General features: G+C 42.0%; 1 protein-coding gene across 3 annotated transcripts in view; it reads right to left on the reverse strand.

The window, feature by feature from the left end:
- The window catches only part of SEPTIN9 (septin 9), a 321,204-nt gene that overhangs the window by 151,392 nt on the left and 147,744 nt on the right, over positions 1-22,068 (reverse strand). The window contains exon 1 of one of the 3 annotated variants that reach the window (XM_073683982.1): positions 7,560-7,903. The exons of the other annotated variants lie outside the window; for them this stretch is intronic. Within the exon in view, the coding sequence (XP_073540083.1) occupies positions 7,560-7,614 (55 nt within the window). The 5' untranslated portion in view covers positions 7,615-7,903. Of the gene's footprint in view, positions 1-7,559; positions 7,904-22,068 lie in introns of those variants that run through there. 3 annotated transcript variants of the gene reach the window in all.

Here is a 22,068-nt window from a genome sequence, read left to right on the forward strand (position 1 = left end):
GCAGGAAAAGTTGCTAGTCAGCATGGGATTGCAAATAAGCTAATGACATACTTGCGGTCAAGTGACCACCGCTCGAGGAAGCAGCAGAGTAGAATCCTGTCAGTGTGCACAATGCACACTGTCAGGATTTTGCAATCTGCAGTTACATAGAGTGATTGCAGAAATTTAACTGAAACCCAGAAACCCCTTTTAACTATGCAGAAGAGATTGGTAAAGATGGGTGAAATGACAGTTAAAATTTGAATGGTATAAAAGGGGCTGTCTGTTTGAAAAATAATTAAGCCTATTAACCTTCTTACCGTAGCATGTATGGCATGTCACCCTCCGTAAGGAGAAATGTCACCCCTTAGACCCCAGCCAGAGGCCTCTCATACAGTCAAATCAGATCTCACGCTTTGCAATGAGGTGGGGCAACACCCTCAAACACCGTGTCTGCAAATTGAGATTCTGGTTTGGCTTTTACCCTAAGTCATGTGGCAAGGCTCAGTAAAGGGTTGATATTGACTTCTAGGATTACTACTTCCAATGGGTGGCACTAGAGTTCTAGTTCTCTTCCTCTCTGAAGAGGCAATTTGCATATTTAATTTCCAGAGGAGCATTGCGCGGCCTATAAGCCTCTTTACTCTGGTATGTCAGGCATGTCATTGTCCACAAGGAGAAATGTTACCACTTAGAACCCAGTCAGCTCTCTCATACAGCAAAATCAGATCTCATTTTTTGCACTGATGAGGAGCAACACCCCGAAACATGTGTCTGCAAATTAAGATTCTGCTTTGGGTTTTATCCTATGTTATGTGGCTAGGCTCGATAAAGGGTTGATATTGACTTTTAGGATTGCTACTTCCAATATGTGGCAGAAGCGTTCAAGTCCTCTTCCTCTCTGAAGAGACAATTTGCATTAATTGTTTTTTAAAATGCCTTACTAAGGAAATGTAATAATAGATATAGGTACACTTTTTAGAACCTTCAAATGTTAGTTGGTGTGAAAAGGGGCTGTAAACAGTGTCTCTTTTTTTGGAGGACACAACATATCTGTGTGGTACACAGGCAAGCAGCTCATTAATTTCAATGATAAAGGATTAAAATACTTGAAGCCAGGTTCTCCTCTAAATTACTGCTGATTTCTAGGGGTAAAGCCAGTTTGCTTGAAACTGACGCCAAAAGTTGCAAGATTTTTGGGAAACTTCAAGTTACGCCAAATTTGGAGACTTTCTAAAGTGTTTTACACCAGAATTCTGGAAAAACACTTTGATGGATCGCCCCCATAGTTCCCGGATCGCTTTTGAAAGTATGATTTCTCTGAAACGCTGCAGCATTTGAAAGTCAAACATACACGGCTGCAAGGTTCTGATTCATGCTGTGCTTAGTTCGGGCAGCATGAATGAACTCACAGGTTCCCTTTACTCTTACAAAAATAAATTGTCCAAAGCGGAAAAATCTGGGATGAGCATACCATATGTAAAACCAGTGCAGCTACATAGAAGCCCAGTAATTACAGTAACCCACTGGGGTCTGAATGCAGTCTCCTACTGTCTCTTTTAGAAATCATGAAGAGGAACAATAGATAATAAATTGTTAGAAAGGCATAATGGGTGTGCTATGATGAGCTACTGGAAAGCTAGGGGCCCATTTACTATATGTACATAAGGGCCTCCTGCTTTGTTTGACCGCCCCTGGCTTTAGTTTTCATTGACCTAAAGCTTTCCCAGAAATGCTATGTACAGTACATCACAATTTAACAATGGTCAGTTATATAAGAACACCACTCCTGTTGTAAGATAGAGCCCTGCATACTTGCAGTTACACCCATTGTTGGGCCGGGATCATGTGAATAGAGATTGAAGTGTAAGAATATGCACAAAGATTTCTAGATTTTAATTAATACTGTTACCGCATGTAGGGCACCATATCAAAGGACTTTGGGTAACCTGAACAGAGCGCAGAGAAACTATAAGTATGTATAATCCTGCTGACTTTTTCAAAGCCACTTAATTAGATATTCATGTAAAATTATTCATGGGTGCAATAAATCTGATGGAGGGATAACTCTATGTGACATCTGATGACATGACAATGAAACAGTCTCGAAAATGTAAAGATTTTAGTCAAAATTACGGATTGAACTAGTAAATTATAAAGAAGTCTATTTACTAAGCACAAGATGACAAGGACCTTAATAAATGAGCATATACAGTGCCATAATTCCCAACTGGTAAGAATGGACCAATGGACAAGACACAGGAGCAATCTTCTTGTCCTACGTTGTGTAGGATAAAGGATTTCATGATCAGGTCTTAGGGAGCCTATGCACATTACATAAAGCTCAATAGAATATGGCTGATTTCAACCATAATGAGTAGAGATGGGCAGATCGATTCACAGGACTTCTGTTCATGAGACAATTTAGTAGTTTCTAGCCACAATACGGGAGACTCGTAAATCTATTACATGCCAGTATCCCTGGTGCGGCTTTTAATTAGCCACAGCTAGTGGGATGTCATCATTGGGGTGTGATGTACAGATGACATTGCACCGGCTGGCTAATCAAAAGTCGCTCCGGGGATCTTGAAAGGCAAGAGATTTGCAAGCATCCCGCCAAAGACTACTAACCTGGCCGATGGACTGGAGTCCGCACATTTCTAATAAAGAGAGATCATTAGCTGTTTGTTTTGACCAATGACCACCTGATGAATGTTCATAATCACTCAAAACATGTATAGGTTGGGTGTATAGGTCTATTTCAGATCTGACTGCATCATTGGCAAAAATTATCCAATATTGCCAGAGGTGTATGGAGGCCTTTAGTCTTTAGCTTGAGGGGAAAGTCCTGTTAAGAGTGGCTTTCAGATTCAGAGGGACTCTCAATTTCATTGTAACCACTGTTCTTTGGGCCCAAACAGTTGAGGGGTGCTGGTAATATAAAAAGTCTCATCTAAACAAGAAGAAGCCTGTAGTGTTCTGTACATCTGGTAGAGCACATAAAATTCATTTTGCAATTGAATGAGGAATGTGGTGATTCAGAATCCACGCTGCCTCAGGTCCAAAGTACGAACATAGACAAAGATGAGGTATGGATGCGGTTTATTTCGTCAACATGTTTCAAAGTTTTCAAACCTCTTCATGAGGACAAAACCACAATAAGGACTACAACTCAAAAGATTGTAGACTATAAAATTCAATTTGTCAATCAATTATGGTGGTAAAGTGTTGGGATTCTGAAAGTTTATGTAGACTGATGGCGCAACTTAGGATCTATATTCGACCAGGCTATAGATCCTGCTACTGTCACCAAAGAGTAAATTACTATTCCTTGTAGTATGATGCCGCCAGCTCTATATGAAATGATGCAGTACACCTGCAAAGGCATTTCTCTGATGGATTACTGCACAGACAGAAAGCTGCTGCCGCTATTCCACCACCAATTATAGGAACATTACCTTCACAGAAGTTTGATAACTACTAAAAACAATAATCTTATGCTGCCAGCTCTCAGAACAAAACAGTCGGCAGAAGTAAAAACTATTTGGGGTGCCCAATGGCGACTCCATCATTTAAAAGGACATCAGTGCTATAAAATATCCCTGATAATTGAGGGTTCTTGTTTCAGATTTGGCCAAAGATCTTCCAGTCTTTCTGGTTGGAGGCCTATTGACCAACAACAATGGTTTCTATTTTCTGTGGGAAAGAGTGTTGTGGGACTTATCAGAGCTTCTGCCTCCATGCCAGTGCAGTTAGGTCACTTTTTGTCTGAAACAGAGCATGTGATGAAACCATATCAGGAAATCCCCGGCCGGAATATAAAAAAAACCTATTCATCACAGAGGAGTGTCCATGTCCAGTCATTTGATGTATGAGTTTAGTTTCTTTTCTTATCACTGACATGAAATCTGTTTGCTTCTGCAGAAATTTCTGGCACTTTAAGGCCCTGTGTGCATGTTGAGTTTTTTCCTCACTATTTGTCAGCCAAAACCAGGAGTGGAACAATCAGAGGAAAAGTATAATAGAAACACGTCACCACTTCTGTATTTATCACCACTCCTGGTTTTGGATTACAGATACTGAGGTAAGAAACTGACCAAATACTTAAAGTGTGCACTTGGCCTTACACCTGATTTACCATAAGAATGTATGTATGAATAATGTTCATTGCAATGTTATTAAAGCTTCTGACAAACAGACATCACAACCTATAGTTTATATATCCATATATGTCTTATATACAGTATATCTACATGTGTTATACTTCCTACTATGTATTAGTCTGAAAAGTGTGTTTGTTTGTTGGTATGAGGTTCCACCCTTGAGAATGTTTCCCTACTTGGATATTTTGACAATATGTTTTAGAGTAATGTGGAATGATTCATTTGAAGTAACTTTTAATTACTTAACTGATTTTTGCCAAATCTCTAGAAGCAGCAATAAAGGGGGTCATGACTTGTCATGTGCACTAGAGTTCTTGTTCTCTTCTTCTCTGAAGAGACAATTTTCAAAGGAGCATTGCATGACTTTTGAGTCTCCTTACGTCGGCTTGGCACTCTCCATGAGGGTTCATTCACATGTTCGATTTTCGAGTACGAGTGCTCTCCGTGTGTCACGATTCCCCCGCTCAGTGAGTTTTGCTTCCCCATGGAATCTGGGTCATGCTGTATTTTGATTGACAGCTCAGCCTTCCAATCTTGTGATGGGCATGCTGAGCTGTCGGTACTTTGACAGCTTGACCATCCAATCTGTGACTGGGAGGTGCTGGAATATTCTCCAAGTGTTCTCTGTTCTGGAGATTGCCCAGCTACTTAACTGAGCTGTCTGCCTGTGATCCCTGCCAGATGTAGTTTGTGCTTCCTGGTGAGTGTTTGCTTGATTCTATTGTTCTATTGTGCTGAGTTCTGATCTTGCGCTGACTGACCTTTTGGACCGTGTTCTGACTATCCATTCATCTTGTCCTTTTGCTTTGATCCACTATCTCCTGGTATTTTGACTCCGGACTGTGACCTCACTTAGGCCTTTGTCTTTTCCCTTGGTTATCTATGTGCTCTCTTGGTACTGACCCCGGATCGTCTGATTTCTCTGCCTCACGGTCTAGCGTCACACCGTGTTTTTTTCCTCGGTCCAAGTGGTCTGCCGGGAATATCGGAGACAAGTCCAATTTTGACCCAAGAATCGGATTAAAATCGGCAATGCAAATCAATGGGTCTGTGAAAAAAATTGGACCACACTTGGATGACATCCAAATGCGGTCTGAATTTCACAGACTGTTACATAAGAGAAGGTGGAGAAACTATTTATTTTGATTTCTCCACACACAAAAAAACATATGACCCTAGGACCACACTCTGATCAGAATAATCTGCCTGTTTTTCTCGTACATGGAAAAATCGGACATGTGAATGAGTCCTACGGAGAAACTTTACTCCTTAAACCTGTCATTGAATGTAGCTCTGACTATGGGCACTTTTCAACTATAGAATTTATAAATGCCTTTTGACAGGTATCTACCTTCCATCAGTATCTGATACTTTTGTTTATTTCTGAAAAAGCACAGATGAAAAATGGTCTACATTTCCTTTTCCAACAATTCAAAATCTCTGGTGTATGGCCAACTTTAGCCCTCAAATTCATGTTGCTTTTTTCCCACAAATTCATGCAACCAATAATTCTAAATTGCAATTATATGAACTAGTTACACAGGAAGAGACATCTACAGGTATAGTCCTACATAAGGCTGAATAGGAGTATTTTTGGCAGGAGCACATCCTACTCTGAAATTCCAACCACCATGCAACATGTAATAACAATACCCTTAATGAAGTAACGCCATCCATTTGAATCAGTCTAAACTGGATATGGAGAAAAAAAAACCTCATGTTGCTGCCCCACCTTTCAGGATTCTCACTGTTTGAAAGTGACATGCTCAGCTGCTGACCCCATCCAAGGTACAGAAGGAAACATGAGAAGCACAAGCTTTCTTTCAGCTGGGCTGAGATGTGACAAAATACCACTTGACTACTACAAAGAACCAGCAAATTATCAGGATGAAGAAGGCCTCTCGGAAGAAAAAGAGATCACAAAGTCCTGGGGCGCCATCTGGAACATAACCCAAGGGACATAAAGGGACATATGGGGACATTAGGTCATCGTTAGTCATTCTGTAGGAACCATGATGGTGGATTGGAACAAGTCATACTAGGGTTCCAGAACTACAAGTTTTAGAAAGGACATATGGGGACATTAGGCCATGGTTAGTCATTTTGTAGGAATCATGATGGTGGATTGGAACAAGTCATACTAGGGTTCCAGAACTACAAGTTTTAGAAAGGACATATGGGGACATTAGGCCATGGTTAGTCATTTTGTAGGAATCATGATGGTGGATTGGGACAAGTGATTCTAGGGTTACAGAACTACATGTTTTAAAAGAGCCATATGGGGACATTAGGCCATCGTTAGTCATTCTAGGCAGCACGGTGGCTCAGTGGTTAGCACTGCAGCCTTCCAGCATTTGGGTCCTGGGTTCAAATCCCATCAATGACAACATCTGCAAGGAGTTTGTATGTTCTCCCCATGTTTGCATGGGTTTCCTCCAGGTTCTCCGGTTTCCTCCCACACTCCAAAGACATACTGATAGGGAATTTAGATTGTGAGCCCTAATGGGGACAGTGCTCATAATGTCTGTAAAGCGCTGTGTAATTAATGGCGCTATAAAAGTGAGTAAAATAAATGAATAAAAATAAATAAATTCTGTAGGAACCATGATGGTGGATTGGAGCAAGTCATACTAGGGTTACAGAACTACAAGTTTAAGAAAGGACATATGGGGACATTAGGCCATCGTTAGTCATTCTGTAGGAACCATGATGGTGGATTGGGACAAGTGATAGTAGGGATACAAAACTACAAGTTTTAGGTTGCAAAATCCATTCTTAGATGCAAGACTAATAGTGAACAAAGACAGATTTGTGACTCGCCTCCATCTGTCAGTGATTCACTAGTACTCTGCTGGGAGTCAGAATACTTGTCTCCTTATCTCGTCACACAATATGCAGTACACATCTTGTATGTATCATATTGTGTTGGAAATTTCATAGATAACTGTAACACTTGTCAATTCTCGCTCTTATCTGTGCTGTGCATTTTTTAGCTTTTCATACAGATGTGTTGCAGTAAAATCTATCCTATTCTGTCTCATACTTCCTCCCCCTCTGTGTGACTCACCGTTATTTTTTTCTGCTCTTTCTGAGTAATTTTCAGCTCGCTCTCCTTTACCCTCCATCCACCATCTCTCTCTCTCTCTCTCTCTCTCTCTCTCTCGTTCATTACCTGTCTCTTCTTACAGCCAATATTTCCTGTCCATACGTCTCAATTCGCATTTTCGAGATGTGTATCTAAAAACCCATATATGTCCTGCACACCATTTTCTGCTAGTCTACATATATCTCTCCTTCCATTTTATGTGTTACATCACACGTCTTAATTCTTCTCCTGTCACAAACGCACATACAGTTGTAATACATCACCATACATTCGGAAGACATGAAAAAAAGAGAAATCTGGTAATTACATACCTTCAAAATCGGATATAATACCTTCCAGGTGCGCATTTACTGTAGGATCCGACATTTTTTGGGAACGTCCACAATTCCACGATCTGCCTGGATCCCAGCAGTGATTTGTTTCCCCCCTCTAAACAACAAATCCCAAATTTGGAAAAATGGGCTCACATCAGAAGCTGCCGCCAAGAAAGGGGGAAGGAGGAGAGGGAGGGGGGAAGGATTCTCCTGTTATGACTGCGATTGTAAACTTTTTCCCTTTAATACGTGTGGGGTTTTGTCTCTCACTCTCTCTCCCTAACTTGAAGCTGAGGATAGAACACAGCCCCTAAAGGCTGATTTGAATCAATGGTGCAAAGGCAGCCTCAAACTCCACCCATGTCACACACACTCACACACTCACACTGCTGCACATCTCACATTCCCTAGGCTTCCCAGCTCCTCCGAGGTGGCTTGTGGCAACGGCTAGTAACCCTTTACAAGCCACAATTTTCATATTTCATTGTCGATTCCTAGAATAACTTCACGGTTCTCTTGTATTTAGAGGAAATTATTATTTTTGGTTTATTTTTTTTCTAAATGTGAGTGCCAGTCCCAGTCTGCAGCTGAATTTGTCATTCCACTTTTTTTGGACTTTAATCTATTGTGTATACAGAAAACTTCCTTGCTAAGTAAAAACAACAGCTAATAAAACCCGATAGATAACAAACTCATCTGTGCCCCATCTGTATATTCTCTGACTGTATCTTTTTTGCAGCTCTTTTCGAGTGTAGATATTACAGAATCCTATTTATTTTATCACAGAATTGTGTTACATTTTGTCACTCCCCATGATTAGTTATCTTTTTTTCCCCCTGACATTTCCACTGCTGTCATTAATGTTTTTCCTAAAATCCATTTCCTTCCCTAATTCCACAGGTTGTAACTTTCCCAGTATCTCTTTTTGATTCCTCAGCATTGAGAAGCGGGTAGTTCAGCAGTTGAGGGGTTACAGTGATGGCGTCACCATATCCTGGAGCTGGATTGATAGGCAGCAGGAACTCCCGAAATATCAAGAAAGAGGAAAGGCCAGCTGTCAACAGGAAGCCAGCCACACACAGGGGGGTACTGGCTTTGACATATGTTCACTGGGCCAGTTTTTGTGGGTAGTAAATGTGCCAGGCTGACACTGTGACAGTAGCATTGTCCCCTTGTTCGTAGGCTCCTTAGAACTCTACCAAAGTCTGCTGCCATGCTACTGTTTTTGTGCTGACAGTGATGAAGAACATGTTGGCACACTTTCACGGGGAGTTAATTATTAGCAGTGGGCAGACCATTTGTTTATAGTGCAAACCCACAGTGTTAAGTAAGATGAAAAGTTGCAAAATGAACTGTGTATAAAAGGTAGCATGCCTAATGCTTTGTGGTCTAAGGGGGTAACGTTTCTCCTTATGGAGAGTGACACACCAGCTCTGGCACGTCAAGGTTAGGAGGCTTATTCGCCATTCTATGCTCCTCTGGGAAATTTAATATGCAAATTGCCTCTTCAGAGAAAAAGAGGACTTGTACTCTATAGCGCCACCTATTGGCAGCAGCAATCCTACAAGTCACAATCAACCCTTTAACGAGTCATGCAATATGACTTAGGATAAAAGCCAAATCAGAATCTCAATTTGTAGACACAGTGTTTCGGGCTGTTGCCCCTCGTCAGTGCAAAGTATGAGAACTGATTTGGCTAGGTGAGAGGCTCTGGACTGAGGTCTAAGGGGTAACGTTTCTCCTTATGGAGAGTGACACCAATAGGTGGCGCTATAGAGTACAAGCCTTCTTTTTCTCTGAAGAGGCAATTTGCATATTAAATTTCCCAGAGGAGCATTGCATGGCGAATAAGCCTCCTTACCTTGACGTGCCAGAGCAGGTGTGTCACTCTCCATAAGGAGAAACGTTACCCGTTAGGCTATGTGCCCACAATGCAGAAATGCTGCATTTTTTTTCCGCTTCTCCCTGGCAGGAAAAACGCATGAGGATTTTACATGCGTTTTTCCCACCAGGTAGAAGCGTTTGTCAGGCGTTTTTGCATGCATTTCTGCATGCGGGTTATCAAGCACTTTTCCAAGCGTTTTTAGCATCACTTGGAAAAGTGCTTGACAACTTGTTCACACTATATAAATACATGCAGCCGGCATGGATTTATAGTAGTGTGACCAAGTTAGTTAAAAAAAAGAATAAGAATGGTAAAAAATAAAGATTATTCTTACCTTCCGATGTCCCCCGGTGTTTTCTCTGCTGCGTCCGGTGTCTTGGGCGGCTCGCGGTGGTGTGAACGACCTGCGGTGACGTCATTGAGTCATGTGACATCATGGCAGGTACTTCACAACACCGCGAGCCATACAACAGACCAGACGGAGGGGAGAAAACACCGGGAGGACATCGGAAGGTAAGTATCTTTATTTTTTATTTTAAATTCTTTTTTTTACAGTTTCTATGGTACCCAGGTCTGGAAGAGAGTCTCCTCTCCTCCAGACCTGGGTACCATCCGCACATTGAACCGTGTGATATCCGCATGTGCAGATGCAGTGATGCGGATGTCACGCGGTCCAATGCAAGTCAATGGCGGCGATTACGCTGCGTGTCCGCAAAATTAATGGACATGCTGCATATTTTTCCGCAATGATAATCCGCAGCGGAAATTTCCTCAGCATGTGCACAGCACATGCGGATTATCGTTGGGGACCATGGGGCACGTATTACCAAGCGTTTTTTAAGCGTTTTCGCTGCGGAAATTCCGCGGCAAAAACGCTTGAAAAATGCATAGTGGGCACGCAGCCTTAGACCTCAGTCCAGAGCCTCTCACCTAGCCAAATCAGTTCTCATACTTTGCACTGACGAGGGGCAACAGCCCGAAACACTGTGTCTGCAAATTGAGATTCTGATTTGGCTTTTATCCTAAGTCATATTGCATGACTCGTTAAAGGGCTGATTGTGACTTGTAGATTGCTGCTTCCAATAGGTGGCACTATAGAGTACAAGTCCTCTTTTTCTCTGAAGAGGCAATTTGCATAATGCTTTGTGCACACTAGATAAGAATACCCAAGTAGAGTCTTTGCCATCAAAAATACCGGAATGGGCAATGGAAATCTCCATAGGACATTTATGGCATATCTTGGGGGTCAATATATGTGATCTTGGAAATCCATTTAAATTCTTGCATATATTAACTTTTAAACATAGGACTTTTTGTCAGATTACGCTAAGATAGTTGAGCTGTCAATTTGGCAGAACTGCTTGATCAGGGCATAACTGAAAAACATAGGTTCCATAGCAAACCTTTGTAAGGGCTTCCTTCCCTTTGTTGAAAACCCTAAAACGGCAATCACTGTTGACTGAAATATCTAGATTGTTACGGTAATTGGCTAGTGTAAGAACCCAACTTGTGCCCCAGGCTGGGCTCTGCAGAGAACAACATAACACTAGCCCAGAGCCAATCGCTAAAATATGCGAATTTTTCAAAAGGGGTTAATAATAATCTACTGTTTTATAGCCTATCAACAGGATATGTCTGAATGGTTGGTGCTGACTGCTGGGGTCCACTGATGCTGACAATATAGGAACATTATAGAGATAACACTTACTTAGCTGTTCCTGTGCTCAGCCCCTAATTGCTGCCTAGATCCCCTTTTCAGCATCAGTGGGGCTCCCAACAGTCAGATTTCACATTTCAGGGTTTTTTTGCCTGCCCAGTCAATATGGGATTTGTAAATTTGTAGTGGCAAAGGTATAAAAGCGGACATAAATAGAGGAGCACAATTAAAGGTCTCCATTGAAGGAGGACAATCTACCCATAAGCCAAGGGCTCTCTGATGAAGAGGGCCCAATGTAACAAGACTGAGGTCTCTGTGGAAGGAAGGGGGCCCAATCTATCAAAGACCAAGTGCTCTGTGAGGAGAGGGGCCACAGTCCACAGGCAAACAGTGACTGTCAGGATAGGGGGTATAAGCAATGAGGGGCCAAATGCACAGTAAGGAGAGGGGGCATAACAAGATGCCAGTGGGCCTGTAGGATGAAGGCACATAATCAGTGAGGGACTAAGGGCTCTGCATGGAGAGGGGTCACAGTGACAGTGGGCTACTCTTCATGTAGTAGGGTGCAACCACTGACGCAACATTAGCTCTGTGGAGAAAAGAAAATGATGAGTGAGGGTACAGGGTATGTATAGGACCAGGGGCTCTACATGGACAGGAGGTATAATCTACAAGGGACCAGGGGCTTTATAGGAAAAGGGGACCTAACCAGAGGCCAGGGAATAGAGGGGGGGGGCAGAAAAATGCTATAGATGATGCTTCTGCTGCTACTATTTCTTAGCTTATAGTACATCCAACCCTCTTCCTGCCCCTGCAGCTTTTCTAAACTCCTCCCTCTCTCCTCCCTACTGTCAGGATAGGAAAGTGGCGGGAGCAGCATACTCGCTGACAGGACGGGTCCATGTGCAAGCTGCGTAATGATGCACAATAGGCGACTAGCAACAGCCGCAAGACCCTTTTTTTTACATTTTACATGGGCTCCTGACAGATGTATGGCCAGCTAAAGGAGCAGGACATTTTTTGTTAGGCTACATTGTAAGCTCCTAGATCAGAGCAAATATTGTTAACTTGTAAGATTGCAGAAGACCGAAAATTTGGAGGTCATATTTAAAGCTGGTGAACAAAAAAAGTGATCAGGAATTTTAATTTAAACTGCTCAATCCTTAAAGGGGTTGTCAATACTATACAACTGCTTAATCAATTCAGGACCCCAATTAAAATAAAAACATTGCATATTCACCTCCTACAGAGGCGCTTTTCAAGCAATGTCCACGCAACTGCTCCTGGAGAATTATGTGACTTGTTGTGTCACATGCTGCAGCCAATACTTGTCAGCTTCAGCCTTTACTGGTTCGGAAGTGGCTGTCCGCCCTGACAAGATATTGATGAGCTGCATCCAAAAAAGTGTCCAGTTATTGGATGCAGCCAGCACATGACACAAGTCACATCACTGTCCAATGAAGAAGGAACCAACAGCACTCAGCAAAATGACGCCCGTTGACTCCAAGGAATCAACTTGGAAAAATTGCAGCATATGAAAGGAAAAACGGCATCCAATCCAGGGTGTTCAAGGTATCAAAATTGTAGTTTATTCCGCCAGATTAAAATAGATACAATTGGAAACTGTTTTTCCTTTTATACAAGTTACATCACTGTCCAAAAACAGCAGCACTGCAGGAGGTGAGTATACACTGTTTATATTCTAATTGGGGTCCTGAACTGTTTAAGCTCTGCAGTGGTGTACATAGTAATTATGGGGCCAATGGCACAAATCCTAATTTGGCACCCCACCCAAAAAAATATTAGGTGGAGTAGGTGGGGTCAGAGCGCAATAGCATAGTCACAGAAGGGAATATCTCCCAACTTTTAAAATAGAGAGAGGGACATATATTGCAGCACTTGCAAAGTATTTTTTCCCCTATTGAAGCCTCTTGGTATTCTGACCACTATGATACCACATTCACGGCCCCCATGAAGTAAGCTGCCGACAAAAATGGCCCCCAAACACAGTATGATACTCCCAGAGTGAATTCCTCCACATTACCCCTTACACGCAGAATATGATGCCCTTCAAAACCTCCAATACAGTTCTGTCCCCATAATTTCTCTATATACATTGAGTCCCCAGTGACCCCAACACAGTATGATGGCCCCCACAGTCTCACAACACAGTTGGATGGCCCTTACCACCCTCCACACCATATGAGGCCCCCCACAGACCTCTACACCGTAAAATGACCCCCACACAGCCCTCCACGCAGAATAATGGCTCTCAGACAGCCCATTACATAGTATAATGGCCCACACACAGCACTCCACACAATATAATGGCCCCCACACTGTATAGTGACCCCCTAAACAGTATAATGGCCCCCACACAGCCCCCCACACAGTATAATGGCCGCCAAACAGTCATCCACACAGAATAATGGCTCCCACACAGAATAATGTCTCTCACACAGTAAAATGCCATCCCAAACAGTATAATGGCCACCACACAGCTATCCACAAGGCATAATGGCCCCCACACAGTATAATGATCCCCACAGTCGTCCACACATTATAAGGGTCCCCAGCATACTCCCAGTCCTCCACACAGTATAATGGTCACGTACAGCCCTATATTTTCAATATATCTGAAATAAGGTATGCAACACAAAAACGCCAGGCATATGCCAGAGGGACAAATTATCTGATCTATAGAAGTCTGTGACACAACAAGTTACCTCTCTTTCCAGGAACAGCAGCACCGACATCTCTGGAACAGCACTGCTGCAGTAGGTGAGTATCCATTTTCTTATTCTAATTGGGGTCCTGAATTGATTAATCTGGGCAGGGGCATACATAGAAATCATGGGGCCCCAAAGCAGGAATCCTAATTGGGCTCTCCATCCCTCCCCTAAAAAAATATATTCGGCGTATGTTGATAGATTTACATATAACCTGATGTTAATATACAGTTCTGAAATGTATGTGAGATACAATATGAGGGATTTTAAATAGTTTTTGTGGCTGCAGATATCTATCCATCTGCAGGCATAGTGGTCATTTTGCTTTTCTCATATACATCTTATTCACCTTGTGGTTATTGGTTTTATGTTGTGACAGTTTGTCAGGAAATATGATTGTAGGTCTGCAAGCTTGTTTCATAAACCATAGAGCTTTAAATTGTTCAAAGAACGTATGTACAGTGAAGGATATAATTATTTGATCCCTTGCTGTTTTTGTAAGTTTGCCCACTGACAAAGACATGAAAAGTCTATAATTTTAAGAGTAGGTTAATTTTAACATTGAGAGATAGAATATCCCCAAAAAATCAAGAAAATCACATTGTATAAATTACATAAATTTATTTGCATTTTGCAGTGAGAAGTATTTGATCCCCTACAAACCATTATGGGTTCTGGCTCCTACAGACCAGTTAGACACTCCTAATTAACTCGTTACCTGCATTAAAGACAGCTGTCTTACATAGTCACCTCTATAAAAGACTCCTTTCAATAGACTCAATTAATCAGTCAGATTCTAACCTCTACAACATGGGCAAGACCAAAGAGCTTTCTAAGGATGTCAGGGACAAGATCATAGACCTGCACAAAGCTGGAATGGGCTACAAAACCATAAGTAAGACGCTGGGTGAGAAGGAGGCAACTGTTGGTGCAATAGTAAGAAAAGGGAAGAAATATGAAATGACTGTCAATCGACATCGATCTGGGGCACCATGCAAAATCTCACCTCATGGGGTATCCTTGATCATGAGGAAGGCGAGAGATAAGCCTAAAACTACACAGGGGAACTTGTTAATGATCTCAAGGCAGCTGGGACCACAGTCACCAAGAAAACAATTGGTAACATGAGTTATTGGGAGAAGGTGCTGTGGTCAGATGAGACAAAAATTGAGCTCTTTGGCATTAACTCAACTCGCCATGTTTGGAGGAAGAGAAATGCTGCCTATGACCCAAAGAACACCATCCCCACTGTCAAGCATGGAGGTGGAAACATTATGTTTTTGGGGGTATTTCTCTGCTAAGGGCACAGGACTACTTCACTGCATCAATGGCAGAATGGATGGGGCCATGTACAGTAAAATCCTGAGTGACAACCTCCGTCAGGACATTAAAAATGGGTCGTGGCTGGTTCCAGCAAGACAATGACCCAAAACATACAGCCAAGGCAACAAACGAGTGGCTCAAAAAGAAGCGCATTAAGGTCATGAAGTGGCCTAGCCAGTCTCCAGACCTTAATCCCATAAAAAAACTTATGGAGGGAGTTGAAGCTCCGAGTTGCCAAGCGACAGCCTCAAAATCTGAGTCATTTAGAGATGATCAGCAAAGAGGAGTGGACCAAAATTCCTCCTGACATGTGGCAACCCTCATCATCAACTACAAAAAACGTCTAACTGCTGTGCTTGCCAACAAGGGTTTTGCCACCAATTATTAAGTGTTGTTTGCCAGAGGGATCAAATACTTATTTATCATTGTACAATGCAAAAAAAATTATCTAATTTATACAATGTGATTTTCTTGATTTTTTTGGGGATATTCTATCTCTCAATGTTAAAATTAACCTACCCTTAAAATTATAGACTGTTCATGCAATGTGAACAGTGAATTTATGTGTGTATATACCATATATATGTACACTGCTCAAAAAAATAAAGGGAACACTTAAACAACAGAATATAACTCCAAGTCAAGTCAGGACTCATTGAAAGGATTATAAAAAATTTATTGCAGACACTAATTGTAATTTGCTACATAACTGATGGGTTCTGGATGTCCAAAATATAATAATAACCTAAAAAATAAATAATCTAAAGAAAAATGCATGTACCTTATATTTATAATATAATAACATGAAAATAAAAAGTAAATAATAAAAAAATAGCAATAATAAAAATCTAATCATATACTGTGTATATATATATACATATATATATATATATATATATATATATATACACTGATCAAAAAAATAAAGGGAACACTTAAACAACAGAATATAACTCCAAGTAAATCAAACTTCTGTGAAATCAAACTGTCCACTTAGGAAGCAACACTGATTGACAATCAATTTCACATGCTGTTGTGCAAATGGAATAGACAATAGATGGAAATTATTGGCAATTATCAAGACACCCTCAATAAAGGAGTGGTTCTGCAGGTGGGGACCACAGACCACATCTCAGTACCAATGCTTTTTGGCTGATGTTTTGGCCACTTTTGATTGTTGGTTGTGCTTTCACACACATGGTAGCATGAGACGGACTCTACAACCCACAGAAATTGCTCAGGTAGTGCAGCTCATCCAGGATGGCACATCAATGCGAGCTGTGGCAAGAAGGTTTGCTATGTCTGTCAGCGTAGTGTCCAGAGGCTGGAGGCGCTACCAGAAGACAGGCCAGTACATCAGGAGATGTGGAGGGGGCCGTACGAGGGCAACAACCCAGCAGCAGGACCGCTACCTCCGCCTTTGTGCAAGGAGGAACAAGAGGAGCACTGCCAGAGCCCTGAAAAATGACCTCCAGCAGGCCACAAATGTGTATGTGTCTGCACAAACACTTAGAAACCGACTCCATGAGGGTGGTACGAGGGCCCGACTTCCACAGATGGGGGTTGTGCTCACAGCCCAACACCGTGCAGGACGCTTGGCATTTGCCACAGAACACCAGGATTGGCAAAGTCGCCACTGGCGCCCCGTGCTCTTCACAGATGAAAGCAGGTTCACACTGAGCACATGTGACAGACGTGACAGAGTCTGGAGACGCCGTGGAAAGCGATCTGCTGCCTGCAACATTCTTCAGCATGACCGGTTTGGCAGTGGGTCAGTAATGGTGTGGGGTGGCATTTCTTTGGAGGGCCGGACAGAGCTCCATGTGCTCACCAGAGGTAGCCTGACTGCCATTAGGTACCGAGATGAGATCCTCAGACCCCTTGTGAGACCATATGCTGGTGCGGTTGGCCCTGGGTTCCTCCTAATGCAGGACAATGCCAGACCTCATGTGGCTGGAGTGTGTCAGCAGTTCCTGCAAGAAGAAGGCATTGAAGCTATGGACTGGCCCAGACCTGAATCCGATTGAGCATATCTGGGACATCATGTCTCGCTCCATCCACCAACATCACGTTGCATCACAGACTGTCGAGGAGTTGGCGGATGCTTTAGTCCAGGTCTGGAGGGAGATCCCACAGGAGACCATCCGCAACCTCATCAGGAGCATGCCCAGGCGTTGTAAGGACGTCATACAAGCATGTGGAGGCCACACACAATACTGAGCCTCATTATGACTTGTTTTAAGGACATTACATCAAAGTTGGATCAGCCTGTAGAGGTGACTCCAAATCCAGGCCTCCATTGGTTAATAAATCTTATTTCCATTGATTATTTTTGTGTGATTTTGTTGTCAGCACATTCAATTTTGTACAGAACAAAGTATTTAATGAGAATATTTCATTCATTCAGATCTAGGATGTGTTATTTGAGTGTTCCCTTTATTTTTTTGAGCAGTGTATATACAGTATATATCTAATATATATATACAGTCTCCTCTACATTGACTTTGCTTATAATTCTATTCTTTTTTGGTTGGTTCATAGTCTTCACTGGCATGCTTGTAAGGAGATGGACATACTGCCCACGTTCCCCCTTGAAAAAACAATTGTAATGTATAATGTGGATTGTGACTTGCTTTAGTAATGTTGATAATGTGTGCTGCTTGACAATAGGGAAAGAAAGAGTTAATGTTTGGGACTAGCCCAGAGTGGGAGGGGATAAACTGAAGGGAAAGAGACAGTTTCCTGCGGAGACGTCAGATAGGGCTTGGAGTGCATAGAGAAGATAGCTAAGGTCTATTGTGAGCAGTGCCGTATTCCTTGTGTGTCCCTAGAAGTGAGAGGAGACCAGGAGAAAGAGATAGCGTGATTTACTGGAGATGGGTCCTGGGAAAGGACGCCTAGCAGTTAGGCCCAGAGTTTATAACTCCTAAAGGTAACAGGCCTAGACAGGACAGAGTACGCCAGACGAAGAGAATGCCCCAGGCAGGAGTTCCAGAGCATCAGTAGAAGAGAAGATAAGTATTGGCCATACTGGCACCATAGTTCCCGTAAGGGAAAAAGGATGCAGAACCGCGGGTTGAGTAAGGGACTCTTGCTAGCCGAACTGTAGTGTCGAACTGGGTAGTGATGTAGTGAGGAATAGTGAAGACAGAGGACAATTAAAGAGAAAGAAGGGGTTTGAATTTGTGTGAGGAAAATGTTACGCATTATCAAGGAAACGTTTGAAAATGTTCAGTAAAAAGATTATTTTGAACTAGTGGTCTCCCTCTTGAACTGTCAAACATCTGGTCCTTGCCAGCCAGCAACATCGGGTACATGTGGCATGTACTGGCTTAATGCCCTCACAACCCAAGCCCACACACCTAGCCAGGACCCCCACCTTCATGTAACGGACCAAGTTACACGTTTGCTTCTATTTTTATGTCCCCAGTTACTTTCATTTTAATTTAGTTTCAGCCATGCAGTTTTTTGTCGTTTTTTAGCCACATCCAGGAGTGGATGTAAAAAAGAGGAGAATATAGAGGAAACACTAAAAACACTGATTATAATCTCTTCCTCTGGATTCACTTCACAGGAATCCTTCGATCAGCTGGATAGGAAAGCTTGTCCTCTTCCTAGATACTCACTATATATTAGAAAAATTGTATTACCTAAATTAAATGCTTTTTATGATAAATGTGAAGCATCATAACAAGCTGTTTTGCATAATGACACATTCATAGTTATGTCAAATAGAAAGGATTTGTCCAGACCTTTTGATGGCCTATTCTCAGGACTTTAAGGATTTTAGATCAGTGGGAGTTTGAACCCCGTCACCCTGAGCTGATACCGGGAGTAGCTGCCAATGGAAGGTCACAATGTAAATTATTAATCAGATGTAAGTATTTTTGGTCAGTATTTAATCAGTATTTTTAAGCCAAAACCAGGACTGTCTCTAAAACACTGAACAGGCGTGAATCTTTCCATTACGTTTTTACTCTCTGCAGGTTCCATTCCTCATTTTAGATTACAGATACTGATGGAAAATACTGAGCACAATGATGATGTGGAACACCACAGGTCTGTGCACTGTGAACATCTGTTAGCCTGATAAATCGGAGCAGTGGGTTTGCTTTGTGTCAGACCCCCCACCAATCTGATACGGATGGCCTATCTTAGGTCCTCCATACACATTAGATAGTAGTTGGCCAACTTCTATCTCCCTAGACTCCTCTATACCAAGGAGCGCTCGGCGCTCTAGCAGCTGCATATTTCCCAGAAAAGAAAGGGATTCGTAATCTAACAGGCCGAATCCTTCTCTTTCCCTATAACATCTGTCAGGGAGAGTTGGGAGGTCCCCAGACACATGAGACTGTTAGTAAATCCCACCAACATCAGAAAATGTATCTGATTTTAGTCTAATGAGTATGGTGGAACTTAAAAATGAGTCATCAATATTTTAGTCCTGGACAACACTGCGTTCACATGCAACAGTCAGCCCTGTACAGCTGCAGTCATCCCACTGTTTCCTTGCACAATCACTTCATTTTACAGGAAAACAGGTGTTGCACCTGCAAAATCGCAATCCATGATCGCAATAGCCGTGCGGTATTTATGCAAGGAATGAAATTATGCAAGGAAACAGTGGAAAGACTGCAGCAGAACAGGGATGCTGTGGTTTAAGTCTGCAGCATGACCGCTCTGATGAATGCAGCCTTGAGGTTTAATCCCTGGTAATTATCACTGATCTGCTAATAAAGTCTAGATTAAACTTCACATTGAAAGACAATTTATATGTCTGGTGTGATGCAATGAGAAATAATGTACTTTGAGACAAAGGCTTCATGGAGACATATCTATTTAAAAGTTGTAATTTGAGTTTAGTGGATAAAATATATTTTCTGGAATAAAGGTTTTTTTCCGTATTATAGAGATATGGAATATTGCTAGGATATGTCCCCACTTTAAGATGTGTCAACTTCTCCAAACGCTACGATCCTAAGATTCCCTATCATAAATGGAGTAGCAGGTCAGATGCCCGACTGCCAGTCTATTCATTTTCTATGAGGCTGCCTGAAAAAGCCGAGGACAGCCCTATAGGAAATGAATGGAGCCGTGATCGAACATGCACACTACTGCTCTCTCCATTCTATCGGGGATAAAAGTGCCCCATTCTGCTAATCGTTGCAACTCAGAACCTCACTAGTTATCACTTTATCACCTATCCTGTGGACAGGTAATAATTTCTCTTTACCGGGCAACCCCTTATCTGTTGTCCTGGTATCCACATACATACACCCTTCATGGGCATAACAGACTAATTAGTCTGGCATGTTCCATAGCTCCATATTCCTATAAAATATCTTTATGGAGTATACAAATTAGTTATGCCAGTATGGTCTCATTAGTTATAGTCTAAGGCAGTGGTTCTCAACTCCAGTCCTCAAGACCCACCAACAGATCATGTTTTCAGGATTTCCTTAGCATTGCACAGGTAATAATTCCATCACCTGTGCAAAACTAAGATAATCCTGAAAACCTGATCTGTTGGTGGGTCTTGAGGACTGGAGTTGAGAACCACTGGTCTAAGGCTTCTTTCACAAGTCCTGATATTTCCGGTACTGGAAAAAACAGTACCGGAGATATCTGTGTGGCATACGTGCGGCAACTGTGTACTGCTCTTGTGCCGCAACTGTATCACATGTACCAGCGCCTGGGAAACAGTGGAACAGTTTGCACTGTTCCCCGGCGCCGAGTGTTGGAGGCAGCTCTCATCATTGTCCCCTGCTTGCGCTGAGATCAGTGTGAGCAAGGAACAATGTTGAGAGTTGTATTCAGCCTCCGCTGTCTACAACAAGTGTAAAATTGAGAATAAAAAAAACAATATTCTTCCCCTGTCCGAAGTTGAAAGAATCCATAGTGTCTCACACCGTAATCCATCTTTGTGACATTGCTCGTCACCATGAGCGGTGGCTTGAGGCGATCACTCATGCTGAAGAGCAAAGGAAAATGACTCGATGCAGTGAGAGCGGTCCCCTGAACTGCGGTGACCTCTGAAATAGTGTTGGACTAGAGTATCTTGGGTCCACCAGATAAAATGATTCTAAGTCCATTATGTAGCTATACAAAACATATTTTACTATCATTCCTCACAGGCCATAACATCTGGAAATCAACAACGTTGTCCAGCCCTAATGATCTTTGCACCTACAGCTTGCCAAATTACAAAATAACAAAAGGAGAAAACAAGGCTGTCTGGCTCAGTTCATTAGCTAAACTCAGCTATGTCTTAGCTGTGGCTGATACTGAGACAGAGAAGGGGGCTGGTTTTGTTAAAAAACTAAACCAGACAGCTCCTTCATTATATTACCAACATACAGGCATGTAGGGAAGTACCCACCAATCTCAGAATTTGGTTCATATTTAGAAAATTAAAGTATATAGTAAATTTAATTGATTTACATTTGCAAACTGCTCAAGAATTTATTGGAGAACACCTTTAACACCATGAGATTTATACTTGAATTTTCTTATTAAATAGAGTTCCAAATCCTGTATAGACATAGAGGTACATAGAATTCTAACTATCTACAACCATTAGGTGATGCTAAAGGCCCACTTACACATAAAATAAAACCCACCAATAATGTGCATTGAGGGGTGAGCCTGACAGTTGATGTGTGGAGATAAACCTCTCTCTTATAGAACAAAATTGCTGGCTGAGCTGAGCGTTCCTGTGTATGGTGGAGTTTGCTGACAGGTGTCTAATGTGTATGTGGGCCTATAAGAGCTTACTGCATACTGATATACTTTAGACTCAATAGTGCTGCCTTTTTTTTTCTATATTCTCAAAGGGATAATTCTTTGAAGTAAATTCATTCAAAAATACTCTTTTTAAAGGCTGAAACAAGTTGTTTGAGGATAATTTAATTT

The sequence above is a fragment of the Phyllobates terribilis genome, unplaced genomic scaffold, assembly GCF_046119375.1.
Source record: "Phyllobates terribilis strain yellow unplaced genomic scaffold, ASM4611937v1 Scaffold_5__5_contigs__length_657084704, whole genome shotgun sequence".
NCBI lineage: Eukaryota > Metazoa > Chordata > Amphibia > Anura > Dendrobatidae > Phyllobates > Phyllobates terribilis.